Here is a 22863-nt window from a genome sequence, read left to right on the forward strand (position 1 = left end):
TGGGTCGGGGGGACACAGGGTCAGCGTGGCCGGCCAGCCTCCCTGGCGGGTCCAGGAGGAACCAAGGCCTCGTCTCAATGGAAGGGTGTCCTCTGCTCCTCCTGCAGGGGAGCAGAAAGAAGAGGGGGTCTCTGGGCCCACCCCTCTGGGCCCCCTCAGGCCCCACCACCCCAGGCAGGGCTGATAGGGAGGTAGGCACACACACTGGACAGACACACAGCTGCAGAGCCAAGCCTTCCAGACACTCCCTTCTTCTCCTTGGTCTGCTCCTAGACCTGGAAGCCCACATGGGGGACCGTCCTGTGCTTCCAGGTGGGACAGCTCAGCCTCGAACCTACCCCGGGGCCACTGGTCTGGCCTGTGCCCTCCCCGATGACGTGGGTTCACGTGGGCTGCGTGGTAGTCCGGGGACCACGTCTCACGGGGCCCCCTGGGGTTGTGGGTGCAGGATCGGAATGCCACGGAAGCTGGCCCGGGAGGAGGACAGCACCATCCTGATCGACATGGTCCCCAGTGCCAAGAACGAGGACTTATACGGGAGCACAGCCAGCACCTCACCGGTAAATCTCGGGAGGCAGCCTCTCACCTCTCCTCCTGGAGACCCAGGCCCACGGTTCAGGAGGGTCTCTCTCTGCCTGGGCCTGAGCCCTCACCCCTGATGAGACTCAGGGACCCGGAAGACAATGGCCCCACCTGGGGTCCCAGGTGGTGGGCATGGACCCAGTGCCCATGGCCACCGTGTCTTCCCACAGCCCTCACCTGATGCTGGCCCTCCTGTGCCCTGGAGCTGCCCTGGTGACAGGAAGGGGGAGGCTCCCAGGTCACCACCCAGCTCCCCGGCCCTGAGGGACATGCAGACAACCTCAGGGACAGGCTAGGCGAGAGGCCGGGCACAGGCTGGGCCAGGCAAGGTCCCACCCACGGGAGGGAAAGCTAGAGAGGGTTGTGTATCATGTCCTGAAGCTTAAACACAGAATGTTCCTTGAGATGCCGCATTCTGACATGTGCAAAGTGTGGAAGTGGCCCGGGAGGGGACAAACTTCTGACACCCCCTGCCCCAGAGGAGGGATGAGGACGTCAGCTATGTCCACAGTGTTTGGTTACTTACCTGGGGGTCATCTGGACCTTTTAGAAACACTCTGGGCACCATGACCACCTTGGGCCTGGGCGCAGAGTCACCTGGGGGGCTGTCTGGCTCTCCCCCAGCTGCTGGAGGCCCTCAGTCATGGGCACCTGGATCCTTCCCATGCTACCTACAAGCCTGACCCTTGTGCACAGCCCAACCAGGTACCTGGAGGCCCATGTGGCCTTCGGGAGGCCGGAGGAGGCATGAGGCTGACCTCAGCCCTGGATGTGCCTGTTTCTGGGAGCTGCTCTGCCCACACCTGCTGGCTGTATTCTCTGGTCATGCCTCTGTCCCTGAGGGGAGGCAGGGGGGCAGCACCCTTGGGGGGAGCACCCGTGGGAGGGGAAGGAGGTGGGGGAGTCATCAGGGTCAGAATGCCGCCATGCCCCTTCCTTTACTTCCAGCTGAATGGACACCAGGAGGCCGCCCGCAGGGTGGGGAGCCCTTCCAAGCCCCAAGTAGGTGAGCCCCTCCCAGTGTCTGACAGCTGTGCCCATGTTAGTTCTGGGGGTGGAGACACAGATGGGACGCCCACCGGTGGCAGCCGGTCACCATTCCCGGTAACCAGGCAGCCCTTCCCCCACCCAGCACTTTCTCCTGGGCCTGCCCCGGTGTCAAGTGCTGTGGCCAGGGTGCCCAGGGGAGGGCCTGGGGGTGAGCAAAGCGTGCCCGGGAGCTGGAACTGGCAGGGCGGGGGTCCCTCCTGAGGCGCCGGGGCCGCCCCCCGAAGGCAAGTCCGCCCCTGTCCCCTGCCCAGGCTCCCTGCTGCCACCTGCCCCCGTGCCCACAGCCCCAGAGAGCACACACCCTCACCTAATGGCCCGCGGGACAGCGACTATTACAAATAATAAAACAAAACAGAAACTAACAAGCATCATCGAGGCCGTGAGGAAACTGGGACGGTCGGGTTTTGCTGGCGGGAAGGTACCCTGTGTGGCCGCTTCCGAGAGCAGGGTGGCCAATCCTGGAAATGAGGCCTACAGGCACCTGGTGAGCCAGCGACCCCATGTAGGCGTCTCCCCGAAAGATCTGGCCATGGATATCTTGGCGGCCCCCATTCCATGGCTCGTGTGACTAACACAGCAGCAGGGGACATTCATGCCCCAGATTTCATGGGGCCCTTGTCTTGGAGGGGACTGTGGGACGGCAGCACCATAGGGTAACTTCTGATCCCTCAGTCCCTCATGGATGACAATACTCCACATCCTTTCACAGGCTTATTGGCCACTTGTCTGTCTCTGTAGAAAAACAGCTATTCAAAATCTTTGCCCATGTTTAAATTGGGCTATTTTGTCTTTCTAGTGTTGAGTTGAAAAAGTTCTTTATGTATATTGGATACAGGTTCCTTATTAGATATATGATTTGCTAATATTTTCTCCCATTCCCTGGGGCACTTTTCACTTTCTTGGTGGTGCTTTTGAAGCACATAGCTTTTTAATTTTGCCGAAGTCCTTCAGTCTTCTCTCTTCTTGCTAAGCTCTAGCTAACACACCCTTGCCTAAACCAGGTCATGAAGACGTACAACTGTTTCCTCCCAAGAGCTTTAGCATTTTGGTTCTTATACTTCGGTCTTTATCTTAGGATCTTAACTCCACTTTGAGTTAATTTTTGTGTACGGCATGAGGTAGGGGTCCAAATTCATTCTTTCCAATCTGGATATTCCCTTGTCCCCGCACCATTTGCTGAAAACACTATTTTTTTCCTATTGAATTGTAGTGCCCCCTTTTAAAAGAAAATGGATTAGCCATAAATATACGGGTTTATTTTTAGAACCTCAAATATATTTCACTGGTCTGTATGCCTGTCCTTCTACCAGTACCACACTGTCTTGGTTATTGTAGCTTCATAGTAAGTTTTGAAGTCCAAAAGTGTGAGTCTTACAATTCTATTCTTTTTCAACATTGTTTTGTTCATTCTGGGTCTCCTGTATCTCCAAATGAATTTTAGACTTGTCTGATGAGGATTCTGTTGAATCTGTAGATTAATTTCAGGAACAATGCTATCGTTATAATATTAATCTTCTGATTCATGCACATGGGGTGTCTTTGCATATATTTAGCTTCTCAATTTATTTTAACCATGTTTGGTGGTTTTCGAAGTAAAAGTCTTACACAGTTTTTGTTGAGTTTGTTTATAAATACTTTATTTGGGATTCTGTTTCAAATGGAAGTGGTTTTCCTCCTTTCATTTTGAGCTTATCGCTAATGTATAGAAACCCAACTGATTTCCATATGTTGATCTTGTGTCCTGCAACTTTGCAAAATCTGCTATTAGTTGTAATAATTTCATAGTGAATTCCTTTGGATTTTTCTTTTTTTTTTTTTAAAGATTTTATTTATTTGACAGAGAGAGAGATCACAAGGAGGCAGAGAGGCAGGCAGAGAGAGAGAGGAAGGGAAGCAGGTTCCCTGCTGAGTAGAGAGCCTGATGCGGGAGTCGATCCCAGAACCCTGAGATCAGGACCTGAGCCAAAGGCAGAGGCTTAACCTACTGAACTACCCAGGTGCCCCTGGGTTTTTCTATCTACAAGGTCTTGTTATCTGTAACTAGTAATAGTTTTACTCTGATATTTACCTATTTATTTACCCCTTGTGCTGTGCTGATTCCTTTTTGCACATCTGCCAGAAAAGCAAGGGCTTCCCACATTTTGTTCTGCCATTACAGTTCTCTATGGCAGGGAGGGAATTCTGAGGGTGACTTGCACTAAAAGTCCTTGAAGCCCCTGTGGGGTGTGGGGACTAACCCACAGAGCCCAGAGCAGGCTCCAGCCCCTCGGCAGCCCCTCCCATCAACCAGTTCTGTCCTCGAGCCCTCCCAGCCCTGACCAGGACCAGAGCGAGGGCTGGGAAGGAGACATAGAGCAGCAGGTCAAGGGTCCTCCAGCTTGGCTCCTACTCTCCATGCCTCCCAGAAGCTGAGCATCCCAGCTGGGATGCCAGCCCTGACTTCTGTCCCTGCTGGTTCCTAGCAGACTTTGTCCTTGTTTGGGAGGAAGACCTGAAGCTGGGTGAGCAGCAGGACAGCACCACCAGGGACAAGACAGACACACACGCAGCCTGGAGGGAGACCTTTCTGGAGAACCTCCGTGCAGCTGGGCTGTGCGTGGACCAGGTACTGGGGTCAGTGGTGGGCTCTGCATCTGTTGGATGACCTATGACCGTCCCAACAAGGCCCGAGGGCATGCGGTCCAGAGTCCCGGAACAAACCCCACACCAAAGTCCTGCTGGGTCCCCCACCCTTGGCGAGCTCCCCATGCCTGTGGACTACTGACCATAGGCCCTTGCACGCCCAGTTTGTGCCTGGAGCCCGAGCCTTTCAGACCCTCCTGAATACTTGGGAGCCGCCCTCCCCATTTTTCTGTGTAGGTGTGTCTAGGTGGAACCCTCGTGATGAGGACTGGCTGCGCTTACAGAACGCATCCACTAAAGCAGCCCCTTGCCCCAACTGTATCCTCTGTGACAGAGGCCCTACTGAGCACATGTTCAGTGGCAGATGGCGTGCGGCTGCTCAGAGGGTCTGGGCCGGTAGAGTACGCAGCCCTGAAACCTCGCCAGCCTCGCTGCCTGCCCCACACCCCTCACATCACCTGGTCCGTGAGGCCTCGCCCCGTGGGTTCTCCACCCACCCTTCCCACTGCCCTCTGCCGTCCCTGGGAACAGGTCCTGCCATCAGGTGTCCTCTCCCTGCCCAGAGCGAACTGGTCCTGGATTTGACATTGATCAGTTTCCCGTGTCTTTATCATCTCCGCACCAACTTGATGTTGCAAACAGTGCAGCTTGGTTTTGTGTGTTTGGACTTGATGGAATGGGACTGCACTCCATGCTGCTCGTCTCGGGTCATCCCTCTGAGATGTGCCCCTGTACGTGGTGCGGCCACTGCGGGGCCGGCGTCCTTGCTCAGAGAACTCCCGGGGGATGTACCCCTCTTGACGACGGCATCCTTGCGGGAATTGACATGTGCTGTGCTCACCTCCCCCCCGCCCCCCCACCAACACCCCTCCACAGGGCCACAGCCACCGGTAGACATACAGCCAGGGCATTGGGGGTCAAGAGCTGACACCCCCTCCCCTACAAGTTTGGATCACTTGACAGTCCTGTCGGTGGGGATGAAAAGATGCCCCCCTTTATCATGGAAAAAGCTTTTGGGACCTGTGGCTCCTCGGCGTGGCCCCATGAGTTTGCAGAACCATCACTGGGAAGGGCGGGCTTCCCTTTAGTGGGGGTTGCAGGAGAACAGACACAGGCAACAGCAGGGGGCAGTCTAGAGGGCAGGTGTCAGCACATGTCTCCTCCCGCTGGGGTTGCCCACCCTGCCTGGCTTGTCTGCTCCAGGGGACCCGGACGAGGCCTGGGCATGCACATTTAGGGAAAAGAGGGGTTTTGGAAACCAGCCTGTGTGGGGCAGAGGCGCCTCAAATCCCGGTCTCATGACTCCAGGAGCACCTGCCACATGTCTGCACACACATGTGAAGAGTCATGCTCACCCACTGACACACATGTGCACACTGCTCCATGTCCACGCATAACACGGACGCCCAGTGGCCTGTCGAAGGCCAAGCCCGTTATTCACTAACTGCAAACTGAATGCTGACTTGACAGCCCCCTTAGGTCAGGAGAGCGGGGCGGGGGTGTCCCTGAGCAAACCACTTGTGGGGGCCCGCTGGTCCCGGAGGCCATGGCTGGCGCAGGCCCCCACATCCCCGTCCCTGTCCCCCATGGCCCATGCACTGACTTCCTGACGGCCGGGCTCACGGCCAGCTAAGCGTCTGGAGGCGCTCGCACAAGCAAGCTGCCCTTTATCCAACGGCTTTACGGCTGGGGCTGGGGAGCCGTTGCACAGCTGCAGAGACCTCTGTCTTCCCCAGGAGTGTGAGTGGACACACACACGCGTGCGCCCCCTCAGCCTCTCATGGAGCCCCTGTCCCCGCAGCGTACCATGCAGGACGGGCCAGGCACTGTGCATTACCTCCTCCTCAGCGCCCCCTGGGCCGTGCTCTGCTACTACGCAGAGGACCTGCGCCTCAAGCTGCCCCTGCAGGTATGGGGGGGTCACCCACAGTGCCAACAACCCCGCAGGCTCCCCACTCAGGGTCCTTGAGGGTCCCTTCCAGCCCCCATCCCTGCACCCCAAGAAGCCTTACTGGGCAGCTGGGTGGGCTCAGGGAACCGGGGGCATGTGCCTCCTCCAGGCCCAGACCACCCCTCCCTCCTCCCCCACAGAGGGCCAGCCCCAGCCTAGGGGACACAGGGCAGAGGGGGGAGCACCTGCCAGGTGACCCGAGGATGACCTGCCTGGGGGCCTCAGTGCTGCCCACCCTGCCAGCCCTCTCTGACCCTGGTGGTACGGGCATGGACAGGCAGGGCTGCCCTCCTGTCTCTTCCTGCCCCAAGGGGCTCTGGGCCTCCAACAGCCCAGCAAGGCAGCCCTGGAGCCTGAGGCCTGAAGAGGGGCAGGGGCTGCCTGGTCTCTCCCCGCAGGGCCCACAGCACAGCAGGTGGATGGCGGGGGAGGGCAGATGGGCACTCGGCACCCCCCTACACCCCTACTCCACGGCACAGTGACGGTCTCGCCGTCGCGTCTGTTCGGGAGAGGGAGCCAAACACCCCTGCCTTCCAGGAGCTGCCCAACCAGGCCTCCAACTGGTCAGCGGGCCTGCTGGCGTGGCTGGGCATCCCCAACATCCTGCAGGAGGACGTGCCTGGTGTGCCCCCCGAGTACTACTCCTGCCAGTTCAAAGTGAGCAAGCTGTCAAGGTGAGGCTGGGGTTTCTCCTGTGGCAAGACCCCGCTGCAAGGCAAATGCGAGGCTGTGGGACTGAGCTCAGACAAGGTGCCCCCTCCACGGTCTTGCTCCCTCCCTGGGGCTTGCAACCGGGGACATGCCTCTCAGCGGGCAAGCACAGACTACCTTGGTCAGGGCAGAACAGGGCTGCTGGGGGACAAACATCCCCCAGAGTTGGCCGGGCACACAGGTGTGTCTCCTGCTCAGCTACAGGTCCGTAGTGGGGGGCAGGGTCTTCGGGCCCAGGCACCTCACTTCGGAGGCAAAAACTGAACGGGGCCCATCCACGTGCGCGGTACAGCCCCAGCTGCCCACACAGACACAGCCCACCTGTGGACAAGGCCACAGTCAGGGGCGAGTGGGGACCCATGTCAGTGACCAGCTCTAAGGACTCCCAGGGGGTCTCACTGCCCAAGCTTAGAACACCTCCTTCCAGGCCTGGGAGAAACTAGCCTGCCTCCACCCATGGTACTTCCCAAGATCCTGGGGTCAATCGTCCGTCCATGCAGGCCACCACCAGACACAACTCACGAGCCCATTGGTCCTGCGCTCAGGGCCTCGGGGACACGTGGAAGGCTCCCCCACCGACTTGCCTGCTGTGTGGGGGGGTTTCTGTGCTGTCTGAAGAACCTTCTGTGACCTCTGCCTCCGGAAAAGGAAAGGGGCCAACTGGAGTCAATGCTGCTGGCAGGACGGTGGCTGTTCTCCTGGGCGTGGGATGAGGCCGTGCGTGTGCGCCCCCCGCGCGCACTCCTGGGCGTGTGCTGCTGGCAGGGGCTGGACTTCTGTGCTTCCACACCCACAGGTTCCTTGGGAGTGACAACCAGGACACCTTCTTCACCAGCACCAAGAGGCACCAAATTGTGAGTGGGCATTCCCGGTGTAGCCCTGAGCTGAGGACAGAGGCCTCTGTGGACACAGGAAAGCTCTTCTGTGATCACAGTGCCAAAGCCCTAGGCCTGGGGCCCCTCAGAGCTGAGTGCTGGAGGCTTCTGGGCTGCCCTCCAGCTCACTACACCGTGGGGGCCCTGCTCAGCACCCCTCCACAACCCCCAGGGCCCCAGGTGGGCATGGGTCCTGCTGGTTGGCGGGGAAGGGGACCGAGGGCCAGAGTGGACCCATAGCCACAGCATCCCTGAGATCAGCTGCTCCGGGAGGACTGTTCCAGTGGCCTCGGAGGGGAAGATGGGGGATAGGCCTGCCCAGGAGAACCTCCTGCTGACTGCTAAAGGGCACAGGGCCTTGTGGGCTGCCCGGGCCAAGGGCAGTGCCCACCCCCGACACAGGAACCCCGATAGAAGCTGTCTCCTGCCCAGAGTATGGACTGGGAGCCAACTGTGTGCAGCCAGGGCCTGGGTTCAGATCCAGACTGGACCCCTGTGAGTCCAGTGACTCTGGCCAAGGTCCCCCCATTTCTAAAGTGGGACTGTGGTGTGTGTGGGAGGCTACATGAGCAAGAACTGTGACCACACCTTATGGACACCGTCAGCATCGAGGCGAGCGGGCCGGGAGAGTCTTGCCCTGCTTTCACACGACAGGTAACGGGTATGATGTCCATCTCTCCCCAGCTGTTTGCCATCCTGGCCAAGACCCCATATGGCCACGAGAAGAAAGGCCTGTTTGGGATTGACCAGCTACTGGCAGAGGGCGTCTTCACCGCGGCCTTCCCTCTGCATGATGTGAGAGCAGGGGCTTGGTTGTTGGGGCGGAGGGGTTCTGGCTTGGATGTAAGGCTGAGTTCCTGGCCGAGGAGGACCCCAGGGCCCTGCCCCCCGTGCTAGATAGCTGTGAGCAGATGGGTGGCCATGCCGGGAATCGACAACACGCTGGTGACATGATCCAGCCCCACAGTGGCCTGTCTGAAGCCATGGGGGCCAGAGGCCACCCTCCTTGCCATGTGGCAGCTTCCATCTTAGGGAAGACGGCGAGGTCTCCTGTGCCCCTCACAGAGCCAGGTAAACCAAGCCAGTGCTGGCGAGGGGCACCTGTCAGACTGACCAGTGTCCTCGACACAAAGTCCAGTGTGTGGGGCTGGGTCCTCACGCACAGGACCCACCGTGAATCCTCAGAGCTGCACAGAGGGGTGGTGGGGTCTGCGGGCTGGGCCAGGCCAGTACCCACCACTGTGCGACAGTGGGGACTTGGCTGGGAAGGCCTGGTGCCTCCCCCACCACTGACAGCCCCTTCCGTCTCTGGGAGGCACAGCTGGCCCCACCTCCCCATGTTCACCAGGGACCACACCACTCTGAGACTGCTCCCCCTCTTCCCTGCCCTGGTCTCAGACCCCAGGAACTTTGGCTGAGGGGCTCCACTCAGACGAGGCCTTCCTGGCTGCCTAGTCCCTCAGCATCATGCTCTCCTCCCTTGAGTAGCTCTCGGGTCCCCCACCTCAGGGAGGGCCACCTGGATCTCCCCACTGGACGGCTTCTTGTCCACAGGGCCCATTTAGGAACCCCCCGGAGGGCACACAGGCTGCAGGCCTCACCCAGAGGCAGATCCTGTTCCAGTACTGGGCTCGCTGGCACAAGTGGTACAAGTGCCAGCCTCTGGACCACGTGCGCAGCTACTTCGGGGAGAAGGTGGCCCTCTACTTCGCCTGGCTCGGTCAGTCCTGCCCCGCTGCCCCACTGGACCTCCTGCACCCCCTAGCTCAGTCTTCAGGCTGCTGATCTTTGCCCCCTTGAGGGGAGCCACACTGACACCAGAGGAAAATGCTTCCCAATTCCCAGCCCTACCTCCACCCAGCCACTGCCAGCCCCCCGCCATATACCTGTGGCTCCTCTGGGGGCCTCCTATTGCCCCAGTGAGGGACAGGCAGCCCCCTTCTGCAGGCAGAGCCCTCCCGATCCAGCCCCCAGTGTCCCCAGCCCACCACATGTGGCCTGTGAGGCCTGGAGCCACTGCACTCCCAAATGGTGGCGGTCAACCCTGCCCAGGGCCCAGGGTCAGCCACCCTGTCCCCCGCTGTGGGCAAGTTGGCTCCTGCAGAATGACCCTCTGCCCTGGGCAGCCCAGGACTTCCTGCTCCCCTCACAGACTCAGCTCTATCCCCACTCCCAGTGCAGCACCCTCCCCTGCCCCCTTCTGAAGCCCCTTCTCATCCCCAAGCACAGCACATGTGCCCTCCAGCTGCGGGTCAGGGCAGTCCTTCCTCCAGACTCACACGGCCAGCAGTGCTGGGGTGCTGCGCCTTTGCAGGGACCCCGCCCGCATGTGACACAGTCATTGTGGACCCAGACAGGGCAGGGGCCGCCCATGTGGGGAGGACCTTGGGGCTCCATCTCTGGGCCAGGAGAAGCAGGGGCCGTGGGAAGCAAAGCCAGGCTGCAGGGCAACACAGGGCAGAACAGGCTCTTCATTGGGCTTCTGGGCCAGGTGTCACTCTGGCTGCTGCAGGGTGGGACTGGAGGCGGGACACCAGACCAGGGGCTGAGCTAGACCCATGGGAGAGAGCGGGGTGTCCGCTGGAGGGATGGGGGCAACCGAGGAACCTGGCCATGTAGGAAGGGGCTGCAGGGGAAGGGAAACATTCAGAATGGACCCTACCTGTCTCCCAGATCGGAATGCAGTGGGCTGTGTGCCTCCCACAGACGGGATGTCCATTCTGGGCATGGTGGTTAGAGCCAAATGGGTCTTAGGAAAGGGACGTGCAGGAGCCCTGGGGGGTCGGGTGCCGAAGTTAATGGTAGGGGGTCCAGAGGCCAGGACAGAGGACAGGAAGGACGAGCTGGGCTCAGAGCAGCCAGGGGACATTCCTGAGCACCATGCCTTGCTGGCTTCCTCCCAGAAGGTCCCAGAAGGTCTCAGGTACTGTTGGCTGGGTGGGGGTGCCCAAGGGACAAGAGTGGCTGAGCAGACCCCCACCCAGTGCCTAACTCAGCACTGGCTACACCCAGGCCCTCCCAGGGCACTGACAGCCAACTCCCAGGGTCCCTCATCCTGGTCCTGATGGCCAACCCCAGTGCTGTCCCTGCAGGGTTCTACACAGGCTGGCTCCTGCCAGCAGCGGCGGTGGGCACTCTGGTGTTCCTGGTGGGCTGCTTCATGGTGTTCTCAGATGTGCCCACGTAAGTGTCCTCTCCTCTCAGCTCCCAGGACTTGTCCCGTGTTTCCTGAGCGGGGTGGTGTTTGGGGGGCCCATAGGTGCCAGGCCCTTTGCAGAGCTGGGGACGAAGGTGAGCACTGAGCACATCCTTGCCCTCCTATAGACCTGGTTGGAAGGCTGACGGGTAGGCAGGCAGGCTCCCAGGCTGACACAGGGGGACAGGCGGACTCCTGGGCTAATTTTATTGCTATTCACCCTTGTTTCTTATAATAGTATAAGCGTTTCTTATAAGTAAATGAATTGGCTTGGTTTTACTTCATAATGGAGTTAAAACTTCAAAAAGTTAACTCAAAAATTATCTTGGCATGTATTCCAAAACTACTTTTTAAAGAAAGACTGAGCCTTGCAAAGCCATGGTGGGGAGGGAGAGGGTGAGGGTGGGACTGATGGGGGCCTGTCCCCACCATGGTTCCTGCAACCTGCCCTTGTGCCCCGAAGGCAGGAGCTGTGCAGTAGCGCGGATAATTTTGAGATGTGCCCGCTCTGCCTCGACTGCCCATTCTGGCTGCTGTCCAGCACCTGCAGCCTGGTCCAGGTACGGAGCCGCATGGGTGAGCTGGCTTTGGCCATGCCCTGTCTAGAGCCCCAGCCCTGTCACCACCGAAGGCAGACTCCCACTTGCCCCGTGAGCTAGACAACCACTGTGACAATCTTCCCACCAGGATCGTGCGGTCCTTCAGCTTTCCTCTTCTTGTTGTTATGGGTAACCAGCCAAGTTCAGTGGGAAGACCTGGCAAGCAGGCAAGCCCTGAAGCTCACAGGGCACAAGCAGACTGAGCAGGCGGCCGAAGACTGCCCACAGTCCTGGAGCCCAACACACCACATGGGCATGGCAGCTTTTCCATGAAAACAGTGGCCTCATGGCCTTGCCTGCCTCCCCTGCACGCTGGGCCTGGAGCCCTGGTGCTAAGGTGGACCCACGGACCAGACACACTTTTGACATTCTTCTGGGACCCCATTTGAATCAGCTACCTAGGGCCGCTGTCACGAATGATCATAACTGATGTCTTTAAAACAATAGACCCCTGTTTTCTCACTGTCCTGGAGGCCAGAGTCCAGGATCGAGGTACACAGGGTTGGGCTTCTTGGAGAAGCTGTTCTGTGCCCCTCTCCTAGTGTGTGGGAGCCACGGGAGTCTGGAGTCGGCTGGCTTGTGTCCCTCCAGCTTGTGTCAACCTCTGCCCCCAACTTCCCTGGCTTTTTCCCGTGCAGGCTCTGTTCCCCCTGCTTGCGGAAGGATCTGTCACTGGGCTTAGGGCTCCGACCAGGGCGCTGTCATCTGGAAGGCCTTACCTTAACGCCATATGCAAAGGCCTTCACTCCAAATTAGGCTACGTTCTGATTCCAGGTGGAGATCGGCTTTGAGGCCCACAGTTCAAGCCACTACAAGCCACCCTCTGGCCCCTAGAATTTCATGTCCATCCCATGTGCCAAATGCACTCGCCCCTAGCCAGTGTCCCCCAAAGTCTCAGCCCATTACAGCATGACCTCTGCGTGTAAGTTTGTCCCCAGCTCTGACAGTTCCTCAGGCTGTAGGCTGCCCTGGGGCAGCGTTCCACCCCCATCGGGGCCCTGGGCACCAGGGAACCAGCCACCTGCTTCTGAGTAGGCATGGCCCTTCCCAAAGGGAGAACTCCCTGGGAATGAAGGGGCCTCGGATCCTGGGCAAGCCAGACACCCTGCCCATGCCCCCCGCAGGCCAGCCGGCTCTTCGACCACGGAGGCACCGTCTTCTTCAGCATGTTCATGGCGCTGTGGGCTGTGCTGCTCCTGGAGCACTGGAAACGCACGAGCGCCACGCTGGCCTACCGCTGGGGCTGCTCAGACTATGAAGACATCGAGGTGGGTGCCCCGGTAGCCGCCGCCCTCCCACGTATGCAGGCTGCTGCTGAACGTTGGCTCCCTTCCAGGAGAGGCCTAGGCCCCAGTTTGCTGCCTCGGCCCCCATGACGGCCCTGAACCCCATCACTGGGGAAGACGAGCCCTACTTCCCGGAGAGGAGCCGCCTGCGCCGAGTGCTGGCGGGATCTGTGGTGGTGCTGATGATGGTGAGTCTCCCCACCCTGGGCCTCCCTTCCCTGTCGTCTCCCTCCTCCTGACCATGTGGGGCACCTTTGTCACCCCTTCTCTCCTGGATGCCGGGAGCATACTGCCTCCCCCACAACCCAGAAGACTCTCACAGCCCCCAGAAAGGGTCCTGGCTACCTGGGCTCCAGAGAGGGGGCCAAGCCTGGGGCCCAGCTGGGGGGCCAGGCTGCAAGAGGCAGGCGCAGGCTCTGGGAAGATTCCCCCATGGACGCAGGCCCTGTGGCAGCCTTCAAGCCAGGGATGGGTGGTGGGGGGGAGTGATCCCGGCACAGGGCTCCAATACCCCCTCCTTGCCTTCTAGCCGATGGGCTTCCTGACAGGACCAGCCTCCCACCCCTTCCAAGACATTAGCAATCCCCACTGTTTGATTGGTGAGGGGATAGAGTGGGGGTAGGAGGGATGGGTCTCCAGCACCTAGGGCCAAGGATAATGCACAGTGGCCCCTTGACACCCAGATGAAGCCCGCCCTCTAGTCTGAAGGACCTTCCTCCCTCCCTCCCCCACTCTGCCCTCCGACAGGAAGGGGCACAGAGCACAGGCCCCTGCTGGGGGCTCAGGCGTCTGGCTGCCCTACAGGTGGCTGTGGTCGTCATGTGCCTTGTGTCCATCATCCTGTACCGGGCCATCATGGCCATCCTCGTGTCCCGGTTGGACAACACCGTCCTCGCAGCTTGGGTGAGTCTCCACCTGCCCAGCTGGTGGGTGGAAGGCTCTGGACCACCCCTCCCCCTCTGACCCACCTACTCCCATCAGGCCTCGCGAATTGCCAGCTTCACAGGGTCTGTGGTGAACCTGGTCTTCATCCTCATCCTCTCCAAGATCTACGTGGCCCTGGCTCACATCCTGACGAGATGGGGTGAGTGGCCGAGGCCTCAGGGCACTGACCCAGGGACTCACCCAGCCCTGGTGGCAGAACACACCCCTCTCCCATGAGTAAGATCCTTCCATGTGAGTGAGGCACAGGGGGCGTGGCGGGCCCTCCCCTGGGGCAGCTTTCGGGGGAGAGCAGGAGACCCTCACAGCTGAGCTGTCCCTCTGGGGGGGTGGGGGCAGACTTGTCCACGGCCCCCTCCCTCCTCTTCCTGCCCCCATCTCGTGCCCTTTCAAGCAGCCTCCCCCACCCCCTTGCCCCACATTTCCTGGGACAAATGTTAATAAACAGTCTGTCCATTCCATAGACTCCTGTCTGCTTCCAGCCTGGTCTGGGACAGGGGCAGAGAGCTCAGGGCCCACCTGGGGAGGGGGGGCTGGGGCGAAAGAGTGCTACGGAGCAAGCAAGGGTGGGGTGGCCCTCTGGGGAGTGGGGACGGGTCCCAGGCAGAGGCTCCGGGTGTGGGGACAGCAGGGGCAGGGCCCTGTGGGAGTGGCCCACGGTGTTCCTGTGCTGTCCCCTCCAACTCACCCTGTTTGCCCCACCTCTGGCCCCTCCACCGGCCCACCCCCAGCCTCTTATCAGTCCTCACGTGGGGGGACTAAGGCCCCTCCCCCTGTGCCCTAGAAATGCACCGCACCCAGACCAAGTTTGAGGATGCCTTCACCCTCAAGGTGTTCATCTTCCAGTTTGTCAACTTCTACTCCTCCCCCATCTACATCGCCTTCTTCAAGGGCAGGTCAGCGCCGCTCCCTCTGGCCATGGTTCCCCCGTGGCTCCCCGTGTGGGCGCTGGGACACCGTCCAGACACCCAGGGAAGGCAGGCGGTTGGCACCTGAGCCCTGAGTGGGCTCACCCAGCAAACTGGGCTTCAGGGTCCACATTCTGCCTCCTCTGGTCAGGTGGGGGCCGTGGGGCTCAGTAGGTCAAAGGGCAGCCGCCCCTCCTCACTCCTGGCCTCAGGACCTCAATTCTCCTCCAGGTTTGTGGGATACCCGGGCAACTATTACACCTTGTTTGGGGTTCGCAATGAGGAGGTGAGTATGTGGGGAGGCCAGCACCTGCCGGTGGGGGTAGGGACCCCAAGGCGTATGTCCTGAGCCACCAGAACCCCGCAGCACTCCTGCACCACTTCCACCCCCGGGCCCACGTGTCCTATCCGTGCCCCTATTTCCACACACCCTGAAGCACACCTGAGCCCGGTTCCTGCCCCAGTGATGGACCCGAGCCCTTGTGAGGGGTTGGGGGTGCAGAGTCTGGCGACCCTCCTGGGCTGGGGGCCGGTGACTAGGACGGGCTTGGCTGCTCCCCATGGCTGGCCCCAGCCCTGTGAACACCAGCTGCTGTGAGAGCCAAGCAGGAACCTACTTTTTCACAAAGTGCAAGTTAAGCCAACTTGCAGGGTGCAGGACAGGCCTGCTGTCACATGGGTCCCCCAAGCAGACCCCAAGAGAAAGACTTGGTGCAAGTAATTGTTCTGGGTGTCATCCCAGGGAGCACGTGAGAGGCCAGGGGAGCAGGCAGAAGGGAGTACGCCTGTGAATACTTGAGTGAGGGGGTCACTGCCATGAGCCCCTGGGCATGACTCTGCCCTGGACCCTCTGGGACATTGTAGAAAAACCTTCCAGATGGTCTTTGCGCACCTGGTTCCTCAGCAGTGGATGGCCAAGCATGCCTGAGCCCAGGGGCTGCATGAAGGTCCCCAAAGGCCGCTGTGCTGGGTCAGGGGACATGGGCGGGACGCTGACAGCCCCTGCTGGGATCATCACCTCTTCTCCTGTCTGAGAAGGTCTCCCTCCTCCCCACAGTTCTTGGCAGTGACCCACCCCAACTGCTGACTGCAAAGGGGACACCTCAGTTTCACATGAGATGGGAGGGGCTTCTTAGGGACAGGGTAGCAGGGACCCCAACTCAGGGGTGTGACTGTGCATGACATACTATATCAGCTAGGCAGCATTCAGTGACCAGCGATAAAAGCTGCTAACTCAAACTGGCTTAAGCAAAAAAGGGAGTGTCACTGGCTTTGGTATTGAAATTATTCAGGGCTCTGTGGGCTCAGGTATGGCTGGATCCAGGTGTTTAAATAACGTTGCGCTGCTCTCCCAGCTTAGGCTGTGTTCTCAGTCAGGGTTGCCTTACCTGGTGGGGAAGATGCCTGCAGCTGGCCCATCACTCTCAGATCAGTACCCCTGTTCAAGGCATGCTGTCTCAGGAGCTCCCTTAAAAGCCCCAGCCCAATTGTCACTTAATTTGGGTTACTGGTTAGTGGGGCCTGAGTACTCCTTTTAGCCACAGGCTAGGATCAGCGCCACATAACCCTGTGTGGGTCCCCAAAGGAAATCTGGGGTGCCATATGTCAGCACCGCATCACCCCTCTGCACAATCTGGGGGAGTCTGTGGGGAGCTTGGGTGAGCCCAGGGAAAGGGAGGGAGACTCTCTGCAGTCTTCAGTGTGCCATAGCATGTCTGAAAGGGAGGTGACAGCATGGCAGGGGGCCACCTTTGAGGCATAGAGAAGGATGGGCAGGTAGGAAGACAGTCCTTCCCCTGAGCTAACCTGAAACCCTGCTTCTGTAGTGTGCGGCAGGAGGCTGCCTCATCGAGCTGGCACAAGAGCTTCTGGTTATCATGGTGGGAAAGCAAATCATCAACAACGTGCAGGAGATCCTTGTCCCGTGAGTCAACCCCAGCCTCGAAGGCAGCACCAGTGAGGAACAAGGGAGGGCCCAGGCTTCAGGTGCCTCCATCTCCCTAGTGCCACCGCCATGGCCCCACTGGGGCCCACCTTAAAGCAACTGGGCCCCCTTACTGGGCTGGAGCCAATCTGGACACCCTCCCATCCCCCCTGCACACCTGGTCTTCCCCGACTAGCAGCTCCCAGCTTGGCTTTTCTGGGGCACCATGAAGATGTAGCTATGGGACCTTGACCAATCCAACCCTTGACCAACACTGCCTCCCCCCCCACCCCACCTCGGTGCAGTCTTGCTTCTCTGTGAGGTCGGCGCAGTGAAGCAGAACTCAGGATTATAAGGGCAGGGCATAGCTCGGTGCCTGGAGGGGACAGGGCCTGGACAAGTGACAGTGCGGCAAAGCAACAAGCACACATGACCCCCCCACCCAGCATATGGCAGAGCGACATATATGCCCCCCACACTCCCGGCACAGAAACTGCCCTCGTTTGCCCCCTCCAAACCTTGACATAGCTCTTGGCCCCTGCTTTGCAGTTCCCGAGGGGAACTCATTCCCTCCAAAAGCTATCAGGAGCAATATTGATTTTATGGAGGACACTGCAGGGGTGTGGGGGAGGGGATGCTCCCCACCCCTGAGATGTAGATGCTCTCTTCACCCCTGCCCTCCCTATGGCTCAGACCCTCCCCTGAGGCTGCCTTTGAATTGTGGAGCATGCAGGGCTTAGCCTGGAAGAACAAGACCCATTTCCCCGGGTGTTTCCACCTCCAGGAAGCTACAGAGCTGGTGGCAGAAGTTCCGGCTGCGTTCCAAGAAGAGGAAGGCCGGGCCTCCGGAGGCGGCTGGCCAGGAACCCTGGGAGGCTGACTACGAGCTTCTGCCCTGCGAAGGCCTGTTTCAAGAGTACCTGGAAATGGGTAGGAGCCACGTTAGTGACCATGGCCTTGGCCTTGGGCATCTGTGTACATCTACGTGTGGGGACAGAGGGTCCCCCATGGAGCCAGGCCCACAAAGGCTCTGGAAAGGAGATTGTGGGGGTTGGAGGGAAGAGGGCCTGAGAGAGGATGGCCAAGAATGGGACGGGACAGCGTTGCGGGCACAGGGGTCCAGAAGAGGGCCTGGGGGCCTTGGATGGGGCACTGGCAAGCATGGGCCAGAGCCACATGGCGGGAGTGAGAAGAGAAGCAGAATGCTGCGGAGATGGGCCCCGGGGTGAGGACAAAGGCCGGCTCCAGATGTGGGGACACCTAGGAGGTGGTTTTCCCCAGAGATCTCGATGCCCACACTCTGCTGGACTCCAATGCACCCTCGTCAGCTGGTACCCATGCGTGCAGCTCACTCCCCACGCAGGGTTGAAGCCCTTTTGAAGGGCAGGACGTGTGTCCACTACAGGCACTGCTCCCTGCAAGTGCAGGGTCCTCCTCAGAGACAACGGAGGGGAATCGATCTCCCACGCTCCTAACCTAAAGTGGGTATCTGGACCCCATACTGGTCTGAGTGCTCCACTAGCCAAAGCGGAAGGGGTGGTAGGGTGTTATCCACCAATCTACGGACAAAAGGGAGTTGGATGGTTCTTGAGGGAGAGACATGCGTTTTCATGATGACATGGAGTGGGGTTGACCTCCCGTGTCCCTACTCCACCAGACAAGAAATGGGACCCCATGCTCCCCTTCATAATTTCACATAAGACTCAGAAATCCCTTTCAAGAAGCCATTCCCGGGGTGCCTGGTGGCTCAGTCAGTGAAGCAGGCAAGTTTTGATCTCAGGGTTGTGAGTTGGAGCCCCACACTGGGTGCAGAGAATATTTAAAAAAAAAAGAGGAAGAAGGAGAAGGAGAAGGAGAAGGAGAAGGAGAAGAAGAAGAAGAAGAAGCTATTCCCTAAAGCTCCCCTGAAGGGGTGAATGGAGAAGCCAGCCCTAAAATCAGAAGCAGGTTCCTGCTTCCATGGCTGCATGAGGCAAACAGGGTTTCTGAGCACTGGGGAGGAGAGTTCCAGAGTCCCTGACCTCAGGGAGTACGGGGAGGCCCAAGCCAGGCCAGAAAGGCCTGCAGGGCTGTGTGAGCAGCGAGGGGAGGCTTCCTGGGGGAGGGGTCTCTGGAGGTGTGGCCAGAGCCTCCCCAAGGGGGGCGGTGGTGGTGGCTGTGGAAGGCTTCTGCGGGCAGACGGGGTTACACTGTGTGGGCCCGGGGGGTTGGGGGGGGACGGCGGTGACCGCCGGTGTTGTTCGCAGTGCTACAGTTCGGCTTCGTCACCATCTTCGTGGCTGCGTGCCCGCTTGCGCCCCTCTTCGCGCTGCTCAACAACTGGGTGGAGATCCGCCTGGACGCTCGCAAGTTCGTCTGCCAGCACCGGCGCCCGGTGGCCGAGCGCGCGCAGGACATCGGCATCTGGTCCCACATCCTGGCGGGCATCGCGCACCTGGCAGTGGTCAGCAACGTGAGCGCCCGGGCGGGGCTGGGGCGGGGCGGGGCCGCGCAGACCGGCTCCAGCTGACCCGCCGGCCCCTCCCAGGCCTTCCTGCTGGCCTTCACGTCCGACTTCCTGCCGCGTGCCTACTACCGGGGGACCCGCGCCGGCGACCTCCACGGCTTCGTCAACTTCACGCTGGCGCGCGCCCCGCGCACCTTCTCGACCGCGCACAACCGCACATGCAGGTGGGAACAGGGAGGGGGTGGGGGGTGCTGGGGACGGGGCGCCGGGAGCTGGGGTGGGGTGGAGTCGGGCCGGTGGCTCCTGGACCCCAGTCCTGGAGCTCTGGCCTCTTGCTTATTTGGAACTGATGGTGTCCATTTTTATTATTTTAGAAGTCACCCTTGCATTTTTAGCATTCCGATTAACTACGTAAGTGTTCCTGACCAAGAATGTAGGGACTCACTCGTCTCCTTTCCCATGTGTGACAAGGGTCTTCATACACTTTACAGCTGACTGAACCCCCACCACTGCACTTTGTTATTGTTACACAGTTTTAGTTTTACTATTAAAAAAAAAAAAACATTTTGGGGGCACCTGGGATAGAGCCCCACATCGAGCTCTCTGCTCCACGGGGAGCCTGCTTCCTCCTCTCTCTCTGCTTGCCTCTGCCTACTTGTGATCTCTGTCAAATAAATAAAATCTTAAAAAAATTTTTTAGTAATTTGTTAATCACATCTATTTGGTATATTTTAGTAGCTTCTGTGACTACGGTTTCTTCAGCGTTGCCTTTCCTCTGAGTTCATTTTTATTCTTGCTGTGGTATATCCTGGAATAGCCCTTTCAGGAATGGTGTGTGTGGTTGGCATACCCTTATGGTGACATAAGTTGGTTTTAATGCTGGGAATTCTCTCTTTGTCCTTCAAATAGCAGGCATACAATTTTTTTTTTTTTTAAGATTTATTTGACACACACAGAAATCACAAGTAGGCAGAGAAGCAGGCAGAGAGAGAGGAGGAAGCAGGCTCCCCGTGGAGCAGAGAGCTCGATGCGGGGCTCAATCCCGGGATCTTGAGATCATGACCTGAGCCGAAGGCAGAGGTTTAACCCACTGAGCCACCCAGGTGCCCCCAGGCATACAATTCTAGGTTTGACTTATTTTCCCTCAGCTCTTTGGGATTATTACTCTCTTGTGACCTGGTTTTCTTGTAGGAAGCACTGGTAGAGTCTCCTTAAAAGTTTCTCACTGAAACTCAGTACATGCTTTTGATCTAAAAGGTGATGTCTTTCCTTAGTTCCGGAAACCTCTCCCTTTCATTGTTTCAAACAGAGCTTCTCTAGTCTGCATTCTTAGCTTCTGGAACTCCTGCCACGTTGGAGTCCCTCTGTCTTCCCTTCATGTCTCTCAAAGGCACGGTGAATATCTTTGACTTCTTCTGGCTCTCTGTAGAGCACTCAGGGTGATTACAAAGAATCGTCTCTGCATTCCCAGTCTCTCATGTCGTGTCTAGTTTAGCCACTGAAAGTTTATGACATTCATTGACGGTTTCCCCCTCAATTACTGTTTAATATTCGAGATTTTCCCCCCTACAACGTTGGCCCTGGTAGTGCTTTCCATCGAGTGCAGCATGTAAGTTTATGTCACAAAGCAGAATGTCACATCTTGTCAGAAGTACAAGCAGCTGTCCAAGGATGGCAAGATGACAAACCGGAAGTAACGAGCCTATTCAGTCAGGAGACTGTGCTGGGTGGGCAAGTGCGAGTAGCGTTTGCTGCTGGTCTCATGGAACGGCACATTTTCTTGGTGTTAAGTAGGGTGACACCACCCACAGCAGCACAGATTTACTGTATTAGCACATCCGCTGGACAATAGGACCTTTGCCACCACGGGACCCAGTTTAGACTTCAAGGGAGTGGGACAATCCAGCCCATCCATCCTTCCCTTTGGGACCCCAACACTGAAAGCTAAAGGTCCTTCCTGTCAGAGTACCCTCTTTACGAGTACTTGCTCCTCTAGGTGTCCTCAGGTAAGCCGGGTCCAGAATCAGGGTCAGGGAAGGAAAAGACAGAGCCCAGCTGCCCACACGGACTTCCTGATCTCCTGCAGGTACCAGGCTTTCAGGGAAGATGATGGGCAGTATTCTCCGACCTACTGGAATCTTCTGGCCATCCGCCTGGCCTTCGTCATTGTGTTTGAGGTGAGCCAGGCTCCCAGTTCCCCAGCTGGCTTCTCCCACTACCCCCCGCCCCCAGGACGCCTGATCCACCATGTGGCGTGCAGCTGTGGGGTGCACGTGCACCACCACCTGGTCCCATCACAGCTCTCCTGCACACTGTCTTCTCCCCATCTTGGAACCAGTCAGTCCCTGCCTGGCCTCTGTCTCTGGGTGCTGCAAGTGTGCCGGGAGGCTCTACAGGGCCCCGGAACCTGGGACTGTGTCTGGGACAGGTGTCTGTAGCTGTGGCTCCTGCTGCCCCCCCCGGGGGGGTGGGTTCCTCTGCTACACTGCTCTTCTGCAGCTCAGCCCACACCTGGGGAGCAGATGCCCACACCTGGCCCTGTTCAGGCGAGTAGAGGCATCTGTTCTACCAAGGGTGGGCACTCTCTCCCACTTCTTATACCATGTCCTGCTCCCAGCACGTGGTGTTCTCCATTAGCCGGGTCCTTGACCTTCTGATACCCGACATTCCCGAGTCTGTGGAGGTCAAGGTGAAGCGGGAGTACTACCTGGCCAAGCAGGCACTGGCTGAGAATGAGGTGAGCGAGCCCCTCCCCAACCCCCAGTCCTCCCGCATCGCCTTCCCCCGTCTGCCAGTGGCATGGCACCTGGCCTGGCACTCTGCTGTAGCCTGTGACAGACCATGCTTAGTCCAGTCACTCCCTCTTGCACCCTTTCCTGGAGACAGGCTCTCTCTGGAACAAATGGAGCAAAGGAAAACCGCTTCCTGGGCTCGGAGAAGAGTCTGGGCTCACAGCTTACAATGCCAGGAGTCGGCCAGGCCTCAACAGTCTCTTCTCTCTGAGGTCACGGGGTCACCTCAAGTCGGTAGCCGCAGCTGGAGGGCAGGGACTCCCGAGGCCCCAGAGCTATCACAGGCTCGATGCCCTCAGAGGCCACAGCTCACCTCCTGCCCCTTCTTGGCCCCAAGTGCTGTGACCTCAGTGACCCTGGGTCTCTGCTCAGACACCTTACCTCCCAGGTGCTGGCTGGGGGCCCCCAAGGCCAGCTGACTGCAGCAGCAGCCTCTCCCTCCCCGCCCCAGGGCAAGTAGCTCCACACCAGCTATGCTAGCCCGCCTCACCCCTGCTCAGGGCCCACTGCCTGCTTCCCTCCCAGCGCCTTGCCTCTCTGCTCTCAGGGCACTGCTGACCCATCTCCCACATGCCAGCTGGGAGAATCACACCAGAGACTAGAACTATCTATGCATCTCCAGTTACCACTTAAGAGCATGCTGAAGACATCCCTGGTTCCACAGGACAGAGAGAAGACATGCTGCATGACAAAATGAGTTGTAGCACACTCTATCTGGTTTCATGTTTTATTTTAGAATTTATAAAATTCCAGTGTCATCCATATTCATAAGCCTTTACACATGTTTGCATATAATCTCCAGGTTCCAAAATTAAGGCCAAGGGACGGATCATAGCTATGGAAACACATGATATGGAAGACATTCAACAAAGGAAATGGACACGCACACCCCACCCTGCTCAGGGCTGTCCCAGCTGCAGGGGTGGCTGCAGGAGACCAGGCCTGGGCGGGGTCACCAAGCAATCTTTAGTAACAACCA

At 58.7% G+C, this 22863-nt stretch overlaps 1 protein-coding gene across 1 annotated transcript; it reads left to right on the forward strand.

Moving 5' to 3' along the window:
* Positions 1-455: 455 nt before the first annotated feature.
* Positions 456-22275, forward strand: ANO7 (anoctamin 7). The gene is made up of 23 exons (XM_032857708.1): positions 456-560; positions 1531-1588; positions 4098-4237; positions 6056-6163; positions 6743-6879; positions 7713-7770; positions 8476-8586; positions 9346-9511; positions 10884-10974; positions 11451-11547; positions 12711-12854; positions 12923-13060; positions 13677-13775; positions 13854-13956; positions 14599-14710; positions 14954-15008; positions 16549-16646; positions 17431-17576; positions 18893-19098; positions 19174-19316; positions 21179-21269; positions 21710-21829; positions 21979-22275. Exons 1-23 carry the CDS (start codon positions 456-458, stop codon positions 22093-22095), a joined length of 2643 nt encoding a protein of 880 aa, XP_032713599.1. The 3' UTR covers positions 22096-22275.
* The last annotated feature ends 588 nt before the right edge of the window (positions 22276-22863 follow it).

This window comes from Lontra canadensis, unplaced genomic scaffold, assembly GCF_010015895.1.
Source record: "Lontra canadensis isolate GAN:19392208 unplaced genomic scaffold, GSC_riverotter_1.0 scaffold13, whole genome shotgun sequence".
Taxonomy (NCBI): Eukaryota; Metazoa; Chordata; class Mammalia; order Carnivora; family Mustelidae; genus Lontra; species Lontra canadensis.